The 21920-nt window shown below is 33.3% G+C and overlaps 1 protein-coding gene across 11 annotated transcripts in view; it reads left to right on the top strand.

Annotated features, from left to right (window-relative positions):
* Positions 1 to 13176, top strand: part of Znf644 (zinc finger protein 644) — a 93067-nt gene extending 79891 nt beyond the window's left edge. For all 11 annotated transcript variants that reach the window (XM_071618031.1, XM_071618034.1, XM_071618036.1 and 8 more), the window contains 2 exons: positions 10788 to 10890; positions 11478 to 13176. In XM_071618031.1, coding sequence (XP_071474132.1) covers positions 10788 to 10890; positions 11478 to 11670 — 296 coding nt within the window. In that variant the 3' untranslated portion in view covers positions 11671 to 13176. The remainder of the gene's footprint in view (positions 1 to 10787; positions 10891 to 11477) is intronic.
* Positions 13177 to 21920: the final 8744 nt, after the last annotated feature.

Below are 21920 nucleotides of genomic sequence, written 5' to 3'. Positions count from 1 at the left end.
TTGTTGTTGTTGTGTGTGTGTGTGTGTGTGTGTTGTGGGGGGAGAGGGAGGGAGGGAGGGAAGGGAAAATTGAACCCAGGGACTTGTGCAGGCTAAATACATAGTATACCACAAGCCCTGCATGTAGCATTAGAATGGATCCTGAAAGATAGCTGATAGAAATGGAAATTAGGGCCAGGGGTAGGAAAGGAACATGTGAAAGAGGAGCAACATGGGGCAAGGTGGAAAGTTTATTTAAAAAATACTAATAAGTAGATCAGGGAATTGAGTTGAATTGGTGAAGTGAGTCAGGTAGATGACATAGAGTGCTGGTCTAACATTGAAATTAGGTTTGCAGTGAGGCACTGTTGAACTTTCTAAAAAGAATTGGTATAATGCTTTTGAGACTGCTTTATAAAGTTGGTTGGGAAGAGGAGAAATTGTAGATGCAGTCATTTTAAGAGTCCTATACCAGGGCAATAGCAATAGAAATGTAAAGGGATATAGATGTACATTGATGTTATAGAAGTAAAGTAAGCAGAACTTGGCAGATAGTTAGAGGTAAAAAAAAAATATATATGAGAAAAAGGTTTTTATCTTATTCCAGGGAGAGTGGTTATACTAATACACTTGCTGTCAAGTAGGAGGATAGGCTTCATTTACTTCTCTTGTTATCTAGTAATACATCACCCAGCTGTCCACTGTAATAAAGCAAATAGCCATACTTTATTGTATCAATAGGTTTGTTTTAAAAATACAGGTGTTATAGTTTAGATATGATGTGTGCCCCAAAAGCTCATGTGTTAAGACATCACAAGAAAGCTTAAGGTAAAATTACTGGGTTTTGAGAGCCATAACTGAATTAGTAGTACATTAATTCACTTGAATGAATTAATTGGGTGGCATTTGTAGGCAGGTAAGTTGTAGCTGGAGGAGGTGGGTTACTTGGTGGAAGATATCCTTTGGAGTATTATATTTTGCCCCTGGTGATTGAGAGCTCAGCTTGTTGTCTCTGCTTCCTGGTACTGTCCCTAAGTTGCTTTCCTCTTTCATGCCCTTCTTCCTTTATATTCTGCCTCATCTTAAGCCCAGAGAAATGGAATTGGCCATCTGTGGACTGAGACCTCTAAAATCATAGCCCAAATAAACTTTTTGTTCTCTATATTATTCTTGTCAAGTCTTTTGGTTAATAATGGTAAAAAAGCTGACTACATAAGAGAGTTTTATACCATTGCCACATAAAACCCGTAGATTTCATGATGTCTATTTTCGCTGATCATTGGTTAGAAAATTTAGTGCTATTTGGCCACCCCTCTTTTTTTTTTTAATAAGCATCTTGTTTTTCCATAAGTCTTACCTTGTTCCCTAGCATTCTTATTGTCTTTGTTACTAATTTTGGGGGGTGTTGCCTTTAATGATTGGGATTTTAAAATATGTCTTAAAAATGTTGTATCTCTTTTGTTGTATTATGCTGTGATTTCTAGTCTGATATTAATACCTTGAATGCTCTTTATAATCTGGGTTAAGATATAATTAGACCTTACAGTAACATAACATGTTATTGGACAGAGCTAAATGTTAAATAATTTGCTTTAATTGAATTTATGAATGTTATATAATTATACACTGACTTTCTCTTTTGGAGATTAGGCCAAGAGGGTGCTTTGTTGGAGATTGGTTATTGTGTCATGAGAGAAGAAAGATTTCCAGAAGTGGGTCCTTGGGAGCTCCCAGAGGAAGGGAGGAACTTGACTCAGGACAAGTGGGATCTTTGACATACATGATGGAAAAGAATTTCAGCACATGTCAGTGGAGGCAAAGAGATTTATTTATTTAGAACAGCAAGGAATACTCATTCAAGGGAGATTGAAGTTCATCTCGAGTGAGAGATGTGTTTTGGGGGTTCCCACTCTTCTTTTAAAGGAAACTCAATGAGGGATGGGTATGGTAAAGTATGTGGGGATGATATAGATCAGTCTGGTGATCTCAGCATAATTTATGGTGGTCTCATCATTCTCAGGGGCTTTAGGCCTATGTGGGCTTCATTATCTGATCAATTAATAGTGCTAGAAAGTTCTCTCCTTACAAATTTCTCAAAATATCTGTCTTAATCTTTTATTGGTGGGCTAGTTAACAGTGCACATGGTAGATTTATATATTTCCCAGAAATTTAGGGTGGATAGGCATGGGAAAGAGACTGACTTGGGGAGTGATAGGCCTGAAAAAGTATATGGAACTTAAGAATTAAATTTTTATTTTCTTGTTCGTCCTTTATCCAGTTTAAGTTGAGTATAATTATATGAAAGGTAAATTTTTATAAATTGTAAGATAAGGTAGTTTTCTTACATAATAATTATTTTACTACTTCTCCCACATCTGAAGTGATGTTTCACAAATGCTGAGACTTTAGAGGGCAAGACATATGATAATAATGAGGTAATTCTAAACAAAATTGACTCAGTGCAGATTCATAATGTTTACTTTAATGTTTGTTCTGATTTTAGATGTGTCTTATTCTAAGAAAAATGACTAATATTCATAATACCTTTACACATTGGTTAATTAAAAAGCATGCAAATCCAACTTATCTTGAAAAGAAAATTTTAAGTGTTTTTTTTTTTCTTATGGTTACCACAGAGAAGCTATTCTGTATAGCACATAGCTGACCAGTAAACCATATTGTATTATTATGTACTATAGTATTAGCTCTTTTTTTTTTTGGCTAACTGGTAAAACTAGTCTCCTTCTAATTTCTCTATTTATAAATCATATTTATGTCTAGCTTTCCCCTTTACATGTTGAGAATACTTACTTAAAATATTATATTACAGATTATCCTTTCTACTTTGAAATAGCAGAGGCTTTAAAAAGTTTTTTTTTTCTTTTATACAGACTCAAGTTTAAATAAAAGGGAACCTCCATTACTTGAACACTTTCTCTGAATCAAGTTTATAAGGCTGTTGCTACCCTTAGTATAACCTCCTTTTTTCTAGGAAAAACTCAATTATCTCCTTCTTCTGGACTAATAGCCACAAACCTACTCCTTAAAGCAAAGGAAACTTGCTTTCTAGATGGTTTGCGTATCATTCTTTTCCAGATGAAATGTTAAAACATTTTAGGCTGTAGTTAACTTTGCCACCTATTGTTTTGTGATTCTGAGTAAATTACTCATTTTTAGTCACTGGGAAAGGAAACTCTGCTGCTGGGGGAAAAAAAGTTTAGATTGAAAACATCAAGGGAAAATATTATGGTTTGAATCTGGAACGCCCACCAAAAACTCTTGTGTTGAAGAGTTCCTGATGCGGTTATGTCTAGGATTGAGGCTTTTGAGAAGTCATTGTATTGGACTATAAACTCATTTGATGGATTAATAATTTGACTGGGTGTCACTGGGATTGTGCCCTTGGGGATGATATCTTGTCCTTGGCCCCTTCCTTGTGTGCCTACTGTCTCTCACTCTGCCTCTCTCCTGCTGTTAGCCTAACCAGCCACCTTCTGCCATGCTCTTTCACCATGATGTTCCACCTCATCAGAGCAATGGAGCTGGCCAACTAGGAACTGAAATCTCTAGAAATCAGAAGCCAAAATAAATCTGTCCTCCTATTAAGTAGTTGTTCTCAGGAATTTTGGTCATAGTGACAAAAAGCTGACTAATGCAGAAAATGATGGTGCAGTTAAATACTTATGAGATTACTAATTATATATCTTTATGCTTTAATTCCTGAGAGGAACATTTCTTTCCTTAACTTAAACTGATATCTTGGGAATAATGATTGGCTTGATTATGTTGGTATAGCTGTGAGCAAAGAATTTGTGTTGTGGTAGGAGTAGGGGAGTCCTTTCAAGTTTTAATGTGCTATAGGGAGTGGGGATTTAACAGTTTTTCTTTAATAGCGACACTTTTTTTTTTTTTAATGGCCAAGAGTTTAATTAAAAGTTGGAACTGCGTGTATCTTTTCTCTTTAGAGTATTAGCTACTTAGGACCCAGGACTAACTACAAAATTTGCAGGATCCAGTGGAAAATTAAAGTGTAATGCCCTTTGTTTAAAATTATTAAGAATTCCAAAACTGCAGTAGCAGAGCATCATAGGCCTCAAACTCATGAAGCTAGTCTTGTGGATACTTTGCACAGATAAAAATATGTAAGTTTAGAAAAAAATTGACTCTTCAACAAATGACTTCCCCTTTTCTCTCATCCCTATTTTATACAAGCTAACACTTTTTTTTTAAAATAACAAAACGAAAAAACCCTGATTGTTTTAATTGAGGCTGAAGAAAAGAAAATGCTATTAGCCAAGAGTTTTTTATATGATTGGAACTTATGAACCTTGAAGGATTAGTAACAGCAAAGTGAATCAATTTTATTTATCTGTCTTACACTGCACCCTTTGAGACATGTGCTTCCTCTTCCCACCTCACCACTGCTACTACCACCTTCATCACTAGCTCTTTAATGGTGGTAGAATGGTGGTTTGCCTGTTCATGTTATTTTTATACCTACTATCTCCCTGAATGAACTTATACCTGCCATTCCTTGCCCAACTTGTACAAGCTAACTTAATAGGGGGGGAGGGGGAAATCCCTCTAGTAACATTCCTCTTGTTGGAGATATATATAACCTATCCATTATGTTAAGTTTTACTCTGCACCAGTGCCATGTTTTAAAAGTGCCCTGTAAAACTCAGGCTGAAATCTAATTAATAATCATGGTAACAGTTTTAAGAGGTGATTAGGTCTTTGGGGCTCCACTCTCATGCATGGCTTTTATTATGAAAGAATGTGGGTTTGTTATTAAAAGAAGTGGGTTCCTGATAAAAAGGATGGTTTTGCCCAGCTTTCATTGTCTCCATGTATTTGTTTGTTCTTCTGCCATGTTATGACCCAGCACAAATGGCCTCCCCAAGTATTGGTGCCCATGCTCTTGGACTTCCCACCCTCCAGAATTCTGAGCCAAAGGAACTTCTGTTTGTAATTTACCGTGTGTGTGTGTGTGTGTGTGTGTGTGTGTGTGTGTGTGATGTAGAATTGTTGCTATAACCAATATAACCTGAAAATGTGAAAACAGCTTTGGAACTGGGTAATGAGTGGATGCTGAAAGAATTCAGAGAACAAGCTGCTAAAGGTTCATATTGCTGTGAATGGAGCATTAAGGGTGATTCTGGTGAGGGTTTAGAAGAGAGTATAGGGAAAGTCTGAATTTTAAGTTTTTTAGTGTTTGTGACCCAGAATATTGGTAGGAATGTGTATAATAAAGGCTATTCTGATGAGGTTTCAAACAGAAATGAGGAAAAAAATATTGGTTACTGAGGTACAAGTCACTCTTGTTATACAGTTGTGAAGAACTTGATAGAATTGTCTGTATGTCCTAGAACTTTGTAGAATACAGAACTTTAGAGTAATGAACTAGGATATCTGGTAGAGAAAATTTCTCAATCGCATATCATTCGGCCTTGTTTGTGACTACTTTTAACTGCTGTGAGTTACAAGAGAAACTGAAAGGTGGAATTAAAAGAGGTGCAGAAGGAGCTGGGATTTTAGATTAGTAGTAGAGTGCTTGCCTGGCTTGTGTAAGGCACTGGTTTAGATTTTTAGTATCACATATAAATAAATAAATAATAAAGGTCCATCAACAACTCCAAGAAAGTTTAAAAAAAAAAGAAGCAGCAGCAGCAGCAGAATGGAAAGACTGAAAAATTCTCAGCATGATCATGTAAAATATGTTGAAGAGACAATACTAATGGTGTTAAAAAGATTACCTTAGATAAAAGGAAGCCTTGTGCTGTTCATCAAGACAATAGGATTAAGTCCCACTGCTCCCTGCCTTCTTATGTGGGGCAGTGTTGATTCAAGTGGCCTCAGATAAAAGTGATAAGCCTTGGCTTTGTCCATGTGGTGTTAAGTTTGCCAGTGCATGGAGCATGCAAGAGCTGTGGGGGCATGGTACCCCCACCTAGATTTCAAAGAATGCTATGGACTACCTGGGTGCCCATGCAGAGAGATTAGGGGCTGAACTGCTACAGAAAGTCCACACTAGGCCACAATAGAGCTGTGAGAGTTGGCACTTTTCAAGATGTCCAAACCTTCTAGTATGTCTAGGAAGTAGCACATGGAGAAAAGTTAATATGAAGCTTTAAGGTTTATTATTGGGTCTAATACCCCTTCTTGCCTATTTCTCCCTTTTGGAATGAGAATGTCTATCATATTGTATTTTGGAAGTAGATAATTTGTTTTGACTTCACAGGCTTACTACTGGAAGAAATTTGCCTCAGAATGAATCATGCCTTGAGTCTCACCATGCCTGATTTAGAGGAGACTCTGGACTTTGAACTCTTGAGTTGACACTGAAACTTTTGAAGACTTTTGGAATAGCATGGATGTATTTTGTATGTGAGTTTTTAGGGGGTATAGTACAGAATGCCATGGATTGAATGTCCCCTCCAAAACTAATATTGAAATTTTGTTGCCATTGCATTAGTATTGAGAGGTGTAGGGCCTTTAAGAGGTGAACAGGCCATTAGGGCTCCACCCTTATGAATTAATCAATGTAATAATTGTGGGAGTTGGATATTTATCACAGGAGTGGATTCCTGATAAAAGGATGAATTTGCCCAATTTCCTGTTTTGAGTGTGCTCACTCCCTTCTACCATGTTGTGTGACTCAGTAGGAAGGCCTTCATAGTTGGTGGTGCTATGCTCTTGGACTTCCCTGCCTCCAGAACTGTGAGCCAAATATATTTATTTATACATTGTTTCTGATTTATCCAGTCTGTGATATTCTGATAAAGCAGCAGGTAATGGACTAAGATATCTGGAATGCCAACAATCAGGGAAGAAACAGATGAAAGGACTTTTAAATGATTGGGTAGGGGGGAGGATAATTGCAAATACAAATATTTTGGTGGTAAATGTTAATTTAATTTTGTGGTATGCTTCTGTATCACAGAAGCTTCAGGTATTTTTATGAATTATTATTCTCTGAAGTAATTTCTGCAGCGAAGAAAAAAGATAATGAAATTCATTGAAGCAGAAGCAGTTATTGTATATAATGAACAGAAAGGTGGAAAAGGGCATAAGATTTTATGTAACAGTGTTAGAGCAAAAAAGTAACTTCTTTTTCTTTTATGTACAAAACTAAACAGTTGTTCAGAAAACAGACTTGAATTTGTTTGTGTCATATTATCTCTTTGTATGCTTTTCACTGATCTAGTTTAGTGTTTTGGACATTTTGTTCCCGTTTCATAGCATAGCAATATGGCGTTCTTTTTGAGGATGCATTCTCTGTTGTATTTCGCTTTCATATTTCAAAACAGCTATTTTACTGAAAGGTATATTGTAAAACTGTTTGTATATGGCCTTACACTCAATTCATTCTTCCCACAAGTAACTATTCCCAGTACCAGTTTAGATCTTTCATAAAATCAGATAATTTCAAAGATTGTTGACAGTCCTCTGGCTGAAGTTGCCCACCTCAGAAAGGTATGAGTGACTGGATTTGTTCCTTTCTAAAGAAGCAGTTTTACTCACAGAGAAGAGAACTTAAGAATTCTTTTCTATAACTAATCTGATAATTTTGCATGTGCAAATACAGATACAAATTGGAAATTGAAAAGGTGTGTGGGAGTTTTTTCTTCTTTAACGCTAATAAGTGCAAATAAAAACCTACAACAAAGAAAGTCTTAGTGTAACAGAGTTATCTATTTGGCAGATACTCATATATAACAACTTTGTTATACCTTTGGCTGTTGATCACAAGTATTGATGAGCTTTATTATGTCAAAATCAAATGTGTTGTACTAAAGTTGAATGCATTCTATATTTAATGTAGTGAAACCTGATACAGTGCAGAATAAAACTGTTTTTCCCTCTAGATGCAATAAAATCTGTTAAATGACAACATTTGGATAATAGGCATGTTTGCATGTCACCTTTTTCAGATAGGGAAGCTTTTTCTGTAAATCATCTTTTATTTAGAAGATACCATATAAATGTCCCCTTTGTATATATGTCAGATACTCAGTGTTTTACAGGAATAGGGTTGGTATTAGGAAAAAAAAAATCCTTACCTATTAAATGTAATGTTTTACCAACTTAAAAAAATTTCAAGGGCTAAGAAGTTTTTAAGTAATAATGAAGATATTAAGACACTGAGGCATTTGGGTTTAATTATCAGAGGTCTCAAGTTTTTAATACCTTAATCTTATAGATATATTTCAAAGAATTTTTAAAAATATTTTTTAGGTGTTGATGAACCTTTATTTTATTCATTTATTTATATGCAGTGCTGAGAATCAAACCTAGTGCCTCACATGTGCTAGGCAAGCAGTCTGCAACTGACCCACAACCCCAGCCCTCAAAAGAATTTTTAATGTATGAGGTTCTCTAACTTACTTGGAGCCCTAGCTACCAGAAATTATCAGTCTCGTGCTGGTGGAGTTGTCTTACTTTCCAAAGTCATAATACCTTCAAATTTTAATTACTACAAAAGCCATGATATTCACATTTAAAATTTATATCTGATCATTTATCAAACTGCCTAAACATACATATAGCATCAAAAGTCAGAAAATACCATTTTTTCTCTGTTAAAGAAAAAGTGTAAGCTATTTCATCATCCTGGTAAAGCATGTTCCATGTTTAAAGTATCACAGTATCTAAAAGTAACTTATTACATGTTTTGTAATTCATAAACCATTCTTTAGCATACTTTCTTACCCTCTCTCAATTTGTTTTATGCCCCTCACATTAATATTCTGTGAACATAGTTTTTAAGTATTGTTATAATGTATTCTGTTTGCATGCTGGAGTAATTTATTTGCATTTTTCAGAAAGTTTGAATAGAGTGTGGCATTTTGACAACCAGCAAGTTCATCAAAGTGATATTCTGCCAGTAGTCTCATGATAAATGAAATGCTTACTCTGTTCCGCATAACAGAGGCAGGGGTTGTGTATAGTTTACATTACAAGTGGAAAGAGTAGCTAACATCTACTATCTTACCTTTTGAGTTCCCTGAACTCTCATTTCCTGTGTATGAATCATTTAAAATTCACTTAAATTCAAATTGCTCACCACAACAATCAGGAAGAAGCAGCTGCTGTTAACAAAATATGTGGTACTGTACTCTTCATGTTAGTTGTAAAGAACCTAGTTTCTACACATAAGCTTGGCTGGCCAGTGATCTATATCTAAGAATGTGTGATATTTAAAGAAAAGATGCCAAGGTATTGCTTAGGAATGTTACCTGTATTACATAGGGCTAGAACAGATTTCCATTCAGGGGCTGTCTAAATGTTGGTTTAATTACTGAGTTTTGCTTTATTTCTATTCTAGACTTATTTGTAGAGTTCCTGTTATGTGCCAAGCTCTTGACTGAAATAACGAATGAAAACCTTAGAAGATTTTTCTGTTCCAGATTTTGGTGGTTTACCTTTGAATTAGCCATTCTTTAAAACTTTACTTCCAGTCGTTCTTATTACTTATAGACTCTTGTTATAAGAATGAAACAGAAAAAGACTGTGTGTCTTAGATTTTACTTTTAAACAGGCAGGTGACAGGATGCCGAAACCAGCGGCTTGAATGAAATTTAGGCTTCTTATATGGTTTTTAATTTTCTGTGGCATTTCTGTTGGCATTGCCACTTGATTATTATAAGGAACTATGTTTACTGGTTTTGTGTTAGTAGCATCTGTTCTTTTGGAATCCGAACTTTGAAAAACTCATTTCACAGAATCATTGAATAGCCAGTTCCTGTTCTCTCTTACTTGGAATTTTTTCAGGGGATTTCAGGTGGCAGAATAAGAAGAAAAGCCATTTTGAGTGACTCTTCTGTTACATTTGTATCCCTCCCCCTTGGATTCCTAGAGATAAACTCTTTACCTTCTCTTCCTGCTAATTGACAGCAGCACCCTGGATTACTATCATCCCTTTGTCCAAAGAAATGGTGTAGCTGAATTCAAAGACTTATAAAATGTTATGTCCTATTTCAGCTTATAAAAATACCTTTTTTCTTTATTAAGCCAAAATGTTTTGAATAAATAACAGGAAAAGTCAAGTAATGGAAAGATTTCAAGAACACTTAGCACTAAAATTTTGGTCTAATTATAAAATCCTTTTTTCCCTTTTTAATCACATTTTTAAAATAAAATATTGAAGAAAGTATAAAGTGGAAAAAATGTAAAGAATAGTTAACATCAAACATTGCATTCAGTTGTAAATTTATATAATACAGATTTATATTTATTTTCTAGTAAAATAAAACTTACATGTTTGCATGATTTTACACTTACTACAGATTGAATTTAAAAATGAAAGTTGAGCTTTTTTTTGCCTTTGAATTGCCATGAAAATTGACTTTTATTACATTATTTATGTTCCCTTGCTCAGTTTTTTACAGCATGTGAGACCTACTTAAATGGAGTAGATTGTAATCAAATGCAAACCATTTAATGATCTTATATAAAACATTAAAATTTTCCTGGAGTTAAGAAAAATTTAACCAGATGTTATGATTACATTTGATCACGAGAATTTTATGGTAATTATTGACCAACTTTGTAGTTTCCAGTTATTTACTTATATTTTATCAGTTCTAATTTGGAATGGTAAAGTATTATTTGAAAAAAGGAATACAAGACAAATATATGTAGATAGCATTACTGCTGTTAGAGATTCAGCTACAAGTTAGTGCATGCCTCGGAAAATAAATACAAACTTTTTCTAACTTGATTTTGGTGGTCTGACGTCTCTAAAAATATGTATGTATATTTCATAATAAATAAGGAATTTAAGTCTTTCTCTTCCCTTTTTTAGCCTTAGATTGTAAACAAAAGAAATCAAGGTCAAGATCTGGAAGCAAAAAGAAAATGTTAACGTTACCTCATGGTGCTGACGAGGTTTACATTCTCCGATGCAGGTATATACTTATATTGCCATCTCTACTCTGTTTCTTCAGCTGTTTTATTTGGGATTTTTAATTGGTGTTAAGGTACATTCAACAATCAAGTTATAAGTGAACTTCTAAATCATTTTATACCTTAGCCAAGAGCCTCCATTATACTGTGATTTGTAAAAGTGACTTTTTAATTGTTGTGGTTTTTAAATTTGGTTTGTTTAGTTTGGTTCAGTTTCAGTTTTTACTGTCATAAGTTCCTGATTATTAGGAACACATTTTACTTTCCCCTCATACAATACCTCCTTTCATATACTCACATAAGAAAGAATTCTGAATTGAGTATGGGTCTTCAGAGAATGGCACATTTTGGAGTGATAATTGTTGTAAATTACTTAAGATTTGTAGGTTTTTTAACTTATTATAACTCTTAATAAACATAGGAATTAGGAGTTTCAGTATCATTAAATCATCTCAACTTCATTTAGATACTGTCAGGGTGCTATATGTAGTATATAGTAAGGTTTGTTCCTTAAATATTTTATGGATTTTATGTAAGTTGACTTTAAATAAAAGGAATTGGTTAAGAGAACTTTTATCAACTTCTATAGGTTTTGTGGCCTAGTCTTTCGAGGACCATTGTCTGTTCAAGAAGACTGGATTAAGCACTTACAACGACACATTGTAAACGCTAATCTTCCACGGACTGGAGCTGGCATGGTGGAAGTCACGTCACTACTTAAAAAGCCTGCTTCCATTACAGAAACTTCATTTTCTTTACTAATGGCAGAAGCAGCTTCATAGAACCAGGAAACCTTTTAAATAGCAAATTTGAATTGGATGTAAATTTTAAATTCTTTTTTTTTTTGTAAGCCACAATAAATTATCCGTTTATAAATACTAAAGCAGGAAAATGGGGAAAGTGAATTTACAGTGACATCAGAGCAAATTGAACACTTAAAAACAGTAAGTAGTCTATATATTTTATATAGAGTGGAAGATGTGTTTTTAAGATTTACTAAGTTTTGTTGGTTAACTATGTTCACTCAATAAAAGACCTTACATGTAAGCAGCCATTTATAAATGTTGCACATGGATACATATAGACAGACTTATTGGAAAATTATGTTTTCTGCAGTGTTACCAGAATCAAGGCTCTGTTTATTCCCCACAAGACTTGCATAGAAATATAAGATATTATATTTTGTTTGTATGTATTTAGTGTTTTGTATAATACCAGGAACTTGCTAACTAAATTTACTCAACTTAGGGCATTAAATATCATGTACTTCATAGTTTGAGACTGTTCACTCAAATAGGGCAGAGTACTATTCTATCTAGATGTGTAAGTGTTTTTTTAAAATCACATGGAACGGTTTTTTTTATACTAAAAAGTGGAGGGAGATTTGTTTAAACAAGTATTTCTAAAAGAAATATGTACATAGTCCTGGAAATTATTTGTGGTAAGGAAATATTCTTTACTCCAGTTGCATTTCTCAGACAATAAAGTGGTGCATCCATGCTACCTCCTACTTTGTCAACAAAGATGCTATTTACCCTTTACATTTTTGTATCATAATAGATTTTAAAAATCTAATGTTCTTTATTGCAAGACATCCTTTTGTTAACAGATTTGTTTCTTTTTAGTGTTTTACCTAAAATTTGACATGCTTACAGGACAGGTTTGCCTCTTACTTTATTTAACATTGTAGAAATGTAATAAATGATGCTCACTACACAATTTAGAATAGGCTTTCTCATTTATATTATCTTCCAAATTTGATCAGTTAGCAAAACTTAATACACCAATTAAAATATTTCTACATATGATGAGAATGTTTACAATTTAAATTTTAGAACTTGTTTTGGATGTGATTATATGTATGAAAATTGTGTAACACTATGCTCATGCTAAGAACCGACATAACGGAATTACTGAAATAAATGTGCTGTGAGGAATGGAAAATATGGTGCAGGTGTCTTGGTCATGATAAATTGTGATTATTCTTTTCAACTATTTCCAAAAACAAGTTAGTTCTTTTAATTTGAAATTAGATTCCTTTACAAATAACAGTTTTTGTATGCAGGCACCATTTCATTTAATTTCATGTAGTTTGGCTAATATTATAGTTGAACCAAGGATATGCATTGATACTTTTCTTTATGTGTAAATAAAGTTAAAAACAGTTAAAATAAGGAGCATTTTGGTAGAGTGTATACATACCTCACTGCCAGTGAAATTGCTTTCCTATGGTATATCTCCTTACCAGAAAAATCTCTAAATAAAAAAAGACTTAAAGAAAATTATAATGTCTATAATGTGAAGCATTTCTTATTTAATTTCTTATTGGTGAAAATAGTCCACTTGAGGTTGTGTTTACCTGATTTAAATTATTTATGTGTATTGGGTTACTTTGTTCACAGAATACAGTTTTGTTAGAAACATTGCATAGATTAACATATGAGGAAGATAATTTTCTCCCTTTCATGATAAATTAAACCTTTTAAACTAGGAACATGTTATAGGTGAACTTAGAACATTGGGTTGGTTGGCTGGATTGTCCCACCAAGGGTCTCCTGATCTCTAGGGTCCTAGATAAGGGAAAAGTACTTGCAAGTTGTTTTCAGTTTTTCAAAAGGCCTGATAGATTCTTTACTTTTGACTAAAAATATACAAAGTCTTGGTGTATCGGTTATCTCTTATTGTGCAAAATTCTTTGATGGTTATTTCTTTCTCCATATTAAAAAATATGTGTGTATACATATATGTATGTATACCTGTATAGACATATCTGTATATGTATCCACAGACATATACATACATGCACTTTTTAAAAATATGTTTTTAGTTGTAGATGGACACAATATTTATTTTTATGTGGTGCTGAGGCAAGTGCTCTGCCACTAAGCTACAACCCCAGCCTACGTACATACAATTTTTTTTTTTTTTTTAAGATAGGGTAGTCTTGCAGAGTTGCCCAGATTAGCTTTAAATTCATAATCCTACTGCTTCAGCCTTCCCCAGTAGTTGGGACCACAGGCATGGGCCATAGCACCTGACAGGCACACACACTCTCTCTCTCTCTCTCTCATATATATGTGTGTGTGTGTGTGTGTATGTGTGTGTGTATATATATATATATATATATATATATATATATATATATATATATATATATATATATATATATATTAATTGTAAGATTTACTACAGGCAAATAAAATTTGGAAGTGAAAACAAAACATAGGATTTCTAATGGGAAAATTAGCAATTTCTAGAACCCCTTTTAGCTCTTATTCTTAAAAGTTTTGTGATTTTTGTCTTATCGAGGTAATTATCAAGATATATGGGGCTGGGGTTGTGGCTCAGCGGTAAAGCACTCGCCTCGCATGCGTGAGGCCCTGGGTTCGATCCTCAGCACCACATAAAATAAAATAAAGATATTGTATCCATATACAACTAAAAAAATAAATATTTTTAAAAAAAGATATGGATACAAGTAGAAGAATTAGACCACAAGTTTCATAATTAAACCTACGTTAAATTTCTTGTATATTGAACAATATTTTAAATAATTATTTCTACTTCTAAATATAAAAAGAAATCAATCATGAAAATAGAATAACAATTCAGGGGCTGGGGATGTGGCTCAAGCGGTAGCGCGCTCGCCTGGCATGCGTGCGGCCCGGGTTCGATCCTCAGCACCACATACAAAGATGTTGTGTCTGCCGAAAACTAAAAAATAAATATAAAAAAATTCTCTCTCTCTAAAAAAAAAGAATAATAATTCAGGTGAGGCGTTGTTGTGTATGCCTGTAATCCCAGCTGCTTAGGAAGCTATAGCTCAGTGTTCAGTGTCCAATACCACATCTAAGAAGAATTTAAATTAAAAACAATTGGGGAGCTGGGGTTGTGGTGTGGCTCTGTAGAGCGCTCACCCAACATATGCAAGGTGCTAGGTTCAATCCTCAGCACCACATAAAAATAAACAAATAAAATAAAGTTATTGTGTCCAAATAAAAATTTTAAAATAACATTTATTTAAAAAAAATTTTTTACAATAAAAACAATTGTGAGTTAAACAAAGAGCATTTTTTTATAGTAAAGATATTTGGATTCAGATTTTCCTACTGGTGAATTTAGGCAATTTCAGCAAATACTTTAATTAAGGAACTTTTAGACAATGTTTACTTTCATTTATAACATTTTACAAATATTTTAAACTACATTTATTATTTCACATTTAGTTCCTATTTCAATAACCTCAGTTCTCTTATTTAAAGTGGCCAGGAATGCTGCTCAGTAGTAGAGTGCTTGGGTGATAGAGTGCATGAGACCCTGGGTTCCATTCCCAGTGCATCCCCAAAATCAAAAAATTTTTTAAAAAATGGTGCATAAATTATTCAAATATAAAAAATTAAACCTGCAAAATATGGAGAAACTTGAATATTCTTGAATATTTTAATATTTCACATAATTTAGTAAGATGTCTAGTTTAAAATCACAACTCAAAGTTGATTATGCAGTTACTAAATTTAGAAGGCTGAACTGTTAATCTAATAGGTCAAATAATTTTTAGGTATGTACAGATTGCCTCTTGCTAAATTTGTTTTACTGAAAGATGAAGTACATTAAAGTACTGTATTAAAAAGTACTTTATTTACAAGGACAAGATGTAAAACATTGCCAGCACCCCCAACTAAGCTCTTCATCTCACCCTTTCTTTTTTGTGTGTTTGTGTGGCAGTGCTGAGGGTCAAATCCAGGTTTTTATGAATGCTGAACTGTATCTCTAGCCCAATTCTGACTTTGAAAATAATCATTTATATACTCTTTTTTTTTTTAAGAGTTTGACTTCTTATGAATACATGTACTTTATTTTTACTTGGTGTATTTTATAGAAATGGAATCATGTTTTCTTTTGTGTCTTGGAGTTTTTGCTTAGTGTTGTCCTTTCTGTTGTTCTATTAGCTATAGTGTATTTTCATTATTGTATGTTACTGCATTATAGTGTGACCATTTAATTATCCATTTTTATTATTGATACATATTTAGGTTTTCAGTTATGGCATTAAATGCTATGGAGCTCTAAATATTCTTACATTTCTGCTGATAAACACCATTGCAGTTTTCTCTAGGCTCTATGCCAAGGAATGGGGATTTTTGGTCATAGAATATATGCTTCAAAGAGAAAACAAAACTCAAAAGATGACACATGTTTATATTTCCATAGGAGTGCATAGAGTACTTGTTCTTCCAGATCCTCACTAATAATATGGTCTAATTTAAAAATTTTTGCTAGTTGGTATAAGTGGCATTTCATTGTGAATTTAATTTACATTTCCCTAGGTTTTGTCTTTTCTTATGTTTATTGCCTACTTGGATTTCCTCTTTGAGAAATGCCTTCACAAATTGTCCCCCCCCCCCCTTTTTTTTTTTTTTTCTTTTGGGATATCTGTCTTTGTTCATATTAACTGTAGGAATTCCACTAATCCTTAAATTGTATGTGCTGCAGTTATCTTCTACTTTGTTGTTTTATTTTGCATTTGTTTTATGGTTACTTTTGATGAATAATCCTTAATTTTAATGTAATCAATTCTATCCTTTTAAGTTTCTTAGGTCTTTTGTGGCAAATGTTCTTGGCTTTTGTTTGCTGAGGAGGCCTTTATTCACTTAATTCTTGAATAATATTTTATGAGTGTGGAATTCTAGATTTGCATTTATTTTCTCCCCACATGTTGAAGCTTTTATTCCACCATTTTCTGCTTTGTTTCTGCTTTAGTTGTCGCTAATGTCCATTGTCTAAATTTCCTGGCTGATTTTCTTTTTTATCTAATTTTCTGAAATTTTTACTATAATACTTCTATCTATGTGTAGGGATTTTTATTGTCAAGTTTGGAGTCTCTTTTGGATTCTGGAAGAAAGTCAATATCTCTATAATTTTTCTGCCTTGTTTCTCTCGTTCTTTTGGTACTCCAATTTTAAATTCTTCTCACTGCCTTCACTAGATTTTTATTTATTTACCTTCTCTGTTTTCTCTTTTACTCTTAATGCTATATTCTAGTCTTTTTTGATTTACCTTCCACTTTAATTTTCTCAGCCACCAGTGTCAGGTCTAGAATTTCATTTAGTACTTTTTCAGATATACTTTTTTTATTGTTTCTAGTATTTCACATCTAATAATTCTGGAATTTAAAAATATTATAGATCTGGTTCTTTTGATGCTTTTTCATCTTGTTCATGGTGTCATGTTTCTTTTTGCCCAGACGTTTGTATGCTGAACATTATATTTGAAAACTTTGGCTATTAGTTTTAGAATACCTTAATCCAAGTTTAAGTTTTGAGTTTACTGGCCTAATCAGATGATCTAAAGTTAGCAAGAGCTAGATCTGGGAAAGGCTGGTTTATATCTAGTTTACCTTTTGCCATCAAAATGCAATCTGATTTCATAGCTATTTCTTTCACATAGGACTTGCCCACAGGGCAAAATAAAAGGTTGCACTACTAGGATGGCCTTCACTGGATTTCTTTTCTTTTAGGTTTTTGACTCAATTTTTCATTATGTTGTTAACTTTTTGTGTTTATATGGAATAATATTATTAATCGAGAATTTTAAGAAATGTGTGCACAGATTCTCTTGAGAATGGGTTTCTATATGTTTTATTCACTTCTGTTTTCCTAGAAGAGTCTTGATAATAATAGATATATCCAGTGACATATACAGTGAATGAGCTACTTTAAAACAAACTTATGTGAGGGTACAAAATCCATCTTTTCCCCTATTTTTCTTAAAAAATACATTTTGGCTATTCTTTTGCATTTTTTCTCTTCCTTATGTGTTTTTAAGCTCACCCAATTCCTTGGGAATATTATTAAAATTTGTGAAAAATGGGAAAATGTAGGTCTTTCCTTTTAGAAACATGGTTTTTTATTTATTTTGTATATGCTTCAGGAAAATCTTAGTTTTCTTTATAGAGAACCTCAGATTGCTCTTAGAATTTGTGTTTTAGTTTTGTTGCCATTGTGAATGAATTTTTTCTAATGCAGTAGTGGTAATGGAAAGGAAAACTGTTGGTTCTATTGTGTCAGCCTTATTTATAGTCTTTTTGCCTTAGTAAGTTCTCTTTCGATAATATTTTTTCACTTATTTCATGAAATTTTCAGGGAGCCAGTCATCTGAAAATTTTGACATGTATGTCTTGCTTTATAATATTTATTCCTGTTTTTTTTTCTTATTTATATTTTATCAAGGTGATAACTGTAATACCTCTATTGCTCCTGAGTGTATAGATGATACTTATGTTTCATCATTAAATTATTGAATTGAAAATAACTAAAAGTAAAGTGGCAAGAAAGTGAAAAATAAAGTGGAAAAGAAGTTTTGCAAGTCATGAAGGGTTGCTTAATACTATAAACTAGATTTGCTTCTATTTATTCAACTAAGAATTTTATTCGTGTGTATTTATTTTGTTTTCTATGTATTGTGCTTACCATTTCTGTTCTTTTCCCATATTTTTATTGGTTGATGGAGTTTTATTTGTGAATTTTTTATATATATATTTGAATAGGATCATATGGGGCATAGAGAAGTATCTCTTTCCTTAGATAATACAAGTGCTTTTTTAGATTTTTTGGGGTCATTTTAAAAATTAAGTCTTTAATCCATTTGAAAGTTTTGGCTTACAGTATAGAACAGGAGTCCATTTCTCCCTTCCATGAAAATATATAATCAATTTTAACAACATAATTTATTAAACAGTGTTTGTCACATACCAAATTCTCATGTATGGGATCTGCATGTGGAATTTCTTTTCTGTTCACTGTTCTTTCTTTTTCTAAATGAATACTGTATTTCATTACAGGGATTTGTTTTATACTGTGTTCTGATAACTGGCAGAGCAAATCCTTTGTCCTTTAAGATACATCTTCAGTATTCTCACAGATTTTTAGGATGATATTACTATCCTTTTCTTCTGTTCCAAAAGTTTTGAATCCATTTTCATAATCTTGACAAATCTATCCTCCATTTAAATTTTGTTTTACATGGCTTACTAATGTTTTCTCTTTTATTCTATGTGGAGCTGTCTTTTCTAATTTGTTGTTTTCCTTTTTTCCCAGAAAGGTGAATAATAAAGTGAATGGGTAAAAGATCCTATCAAGGCAGTTTTTTTCTCTCAGAGTGCCTAGTCTGGCCATTTGATTGCTAGTCTGACTTTTTCCCTTATAAGTAATTTGATAAAAGATTTTCGGTTTATTCTTAGAGTTCAGGATACCGTGTGTGTGTGTCTGTCTGTCTGTCTGTCTGTCTGTCTGTCTTCAATCATTCTACCCTGGAACTTAATGAGCAAATCTGGTTAAAAAAAAAAAAAAATCTAACTCAGGTAAAATTTGCTATTACCTAGCTAATACTTTAATTTTTCCAGTTGTTCCTTTTCCTCCTTCCAGAACTCCCATTATCTGCATTTCTTTGATGTATTCTTCAAATCTTTTTCCTCCTGATTTCCATTTATGTTATGTTTGTTTTGTACTTTGAGATATATCTTGTACTTACAGTGACCATCCTTCTTTTAAAATTGTATTTCAAAACTACTATTACTAATCCTTTAGAAGTTTTTTTTTTTTTTTTTTTTTTGGTGTGTGTGTGTTACTTGAAGCTTTTTAAATGGTCTTATTTATTTTTCTTTTTTTATCTGTTGTAGCATTTCTGTTTTATTGAGGACAAATTTGGATTATTCTTATTTTCCTCTCTGGATCTGGGCCACCTTACATAGGTTATTTTTCTTTAAAGCTCAGTGGGTTCTAGGCTGTTTGTTGGAATATTCTGCATCAGAGTAATCCTCTAAGAATGAAAAGTATAAAGTGGCAGTCCCTGTTAGGGCACTGAAGGGAGTCTCTGTTCCCTGGTCTCCCTGATTTCCCTGAGCACTCTATAATCTCTTGATTTCAAGTTCAGTTCCTTCTTGGGCTTTATAAAGATAAAATACACTTAACATGGAGGCCAGAATTGACTTTCTCTCTGGAGCCCACATATCCCTGATTGTCAAGTTTTTCCTAGGATCTGTCACCTCTGATTCTTAACCCTAATTTTCAACACATGGAGAAGAAAACTCCCGCCCCTCCGCTTATTTTGCCCAGCCAGCCGGGCTGCGGCACATATCATTCCCTTTTCTTTCTTACAGGAAGGACCCCAACAGAGCCCTAATCCTCATTTAGATTTATACCAGTTGTCTGTGTTTCCCCTCAGCCATTTGGCTTAGGTGAAGCTACAAGTTTAGTGTTCAGATGGAAGAGAAAGGACTTCTGTTGGAATCACCTCTGCTCCCATAATTTCTTCACTCTTTAATTTTTTAACAAATATTAATTTATTTTTTAATTAGCATCTATCTCAATCAGTATCTGTATCTTTTCCCGATAACACAAGAACCTTAGTATGCTCTTCTTCCCTCCCATTCACTATCTTCCCTCATCCCTCCCCTTTTTTGAGTCACCTGAAATTTTACTTCCATATTATTTTAAAAGTTTTATCAAGTATTGATTATTCACTAGTTAATAGTCTATGTGAAGGGTGCATAAAGCCTTTTTGCTGAAAACTGAAGTGTAGTAATTGCCTCAAAGAAAAATCCATATGCAATTGTTGAATTCCAAGTTGAATCAGTCTCTTTTTCCATGGAACATTTTTGTAAATGACACTGATCTAACAAAAAATTAACCATTTTAATGTAAACAACTTGGTGGCATTTAGTACATTCATAATGTTGTACAATATCCACCTCTACTTAGTTCCAAAATGTTTTCATTACCCCCCTAAATACATTACCCTCTGTATACATTTAAGTACTTGATCCCAATTTTCCCCTACCCCTAATACCTAACATTTATAATAATAGTAGTTATTGAGCACTTGCCACACTCCAGTTTCCAAGAGTGAGTGTACCATACCCCAGCCCTATTCCTCACAAGAATTAGCCCTAATAGGTTTCGTCTGTTGTAAGGTGGAATTTTCCATGTTACCAAAAATTTAAAAATGATTACTTCTAGGCTGAGTTGCTCTTTCTTTCTTTCTTTGACCTTAGCATTTCCTCTCATGTAAGAACATTGTTAAAATATCCAAAGCTGAGTCTACCTTGATGGAAGCATACTCTCCCTCCTGTCCCTACTGCGTAGAGGCCAAAAAGGAACTAGAGTGCAGTTCCAGGGAAGTTGTTATGGAGAATACTCTTCACTGATGTGTAATCCAGGAAAAAAGAATCCGTGAGCTGAATCAGATTGGTAGTCAGCAAGATTTTTCATCTGAATTGCCCTGTCTAAGCAGTTTGCAGTTACTACTTTGGAATCAATGGTAGCAATAGATAATAGACTTAAAAAACAAACAAACAAACAAAACAAAAACCTAAGGGACCTTGCACTTTGTTTTAAAGGGATTTTTTTTTAAACCTAATGATAATTTTTAAAAACTTTTAATTGGAGTTTTCTTTAAACCCTAATATGTCCCTGTAGAACTTTTTACTTTGAAGAATTGACTAATTTTCTTTGATACTTCTTTTTCTTTATTCTTTAACTTGTATTCATAAAAGAGATAAATGTTCCAAAGAATATGTAACTTGGTAGAGATTTGGCTTGATGTAGATTCTCTCATACACTCTGAAGTGAGTTGCTCTCTTAACACAAATCTGTCCTAGGACTTCAGCCTAATATTACTTCTAGCATAAAGAAAGAATATCATGAAGGATTATGAAGACCAAGATTATAATTATTTATCTTACTGTGATAGATTCAGTGGACTTTTTTATGCATGTTAAATGTAAATATTAATCCTTGTAATTGGTCCTTCAGATTTAGGCCAGAATAAAATACAAATCAATCAATTAAGATATTACGAGAGGAGTTATATTGAGTAGGAGCTGTAGAGAACATGATGAAAGTTTGGTTAAGCTAGGTAAGTTGAAGAGAATCCAATTTCTAAAAGTAGGTATTGAGAAAATGTTAGCACTATGGGATATTGGGAAGGAAACTTCTTCAGCGCAATTGCATACTCGACCCAGGGGTTATGCTTG

Source organism: Marmota flaviventris, chromosome 10 (assembly GCF_047511675.1).
Source record: "Marmota flaviventris isolate mMarFla1 chromosome 10, mMarFla1.hap1, whole genome shotgun sequence".
Classification (NCBI taxonomy): Eukaryota; Metazoa; Chordata; class Mammalia; order Rodentia; family Sciuridae; genus Marmota; species Marmota flaviventris.
This window is presented reverse-complemented; position numbering and strand designations above follow the sequence as displayed.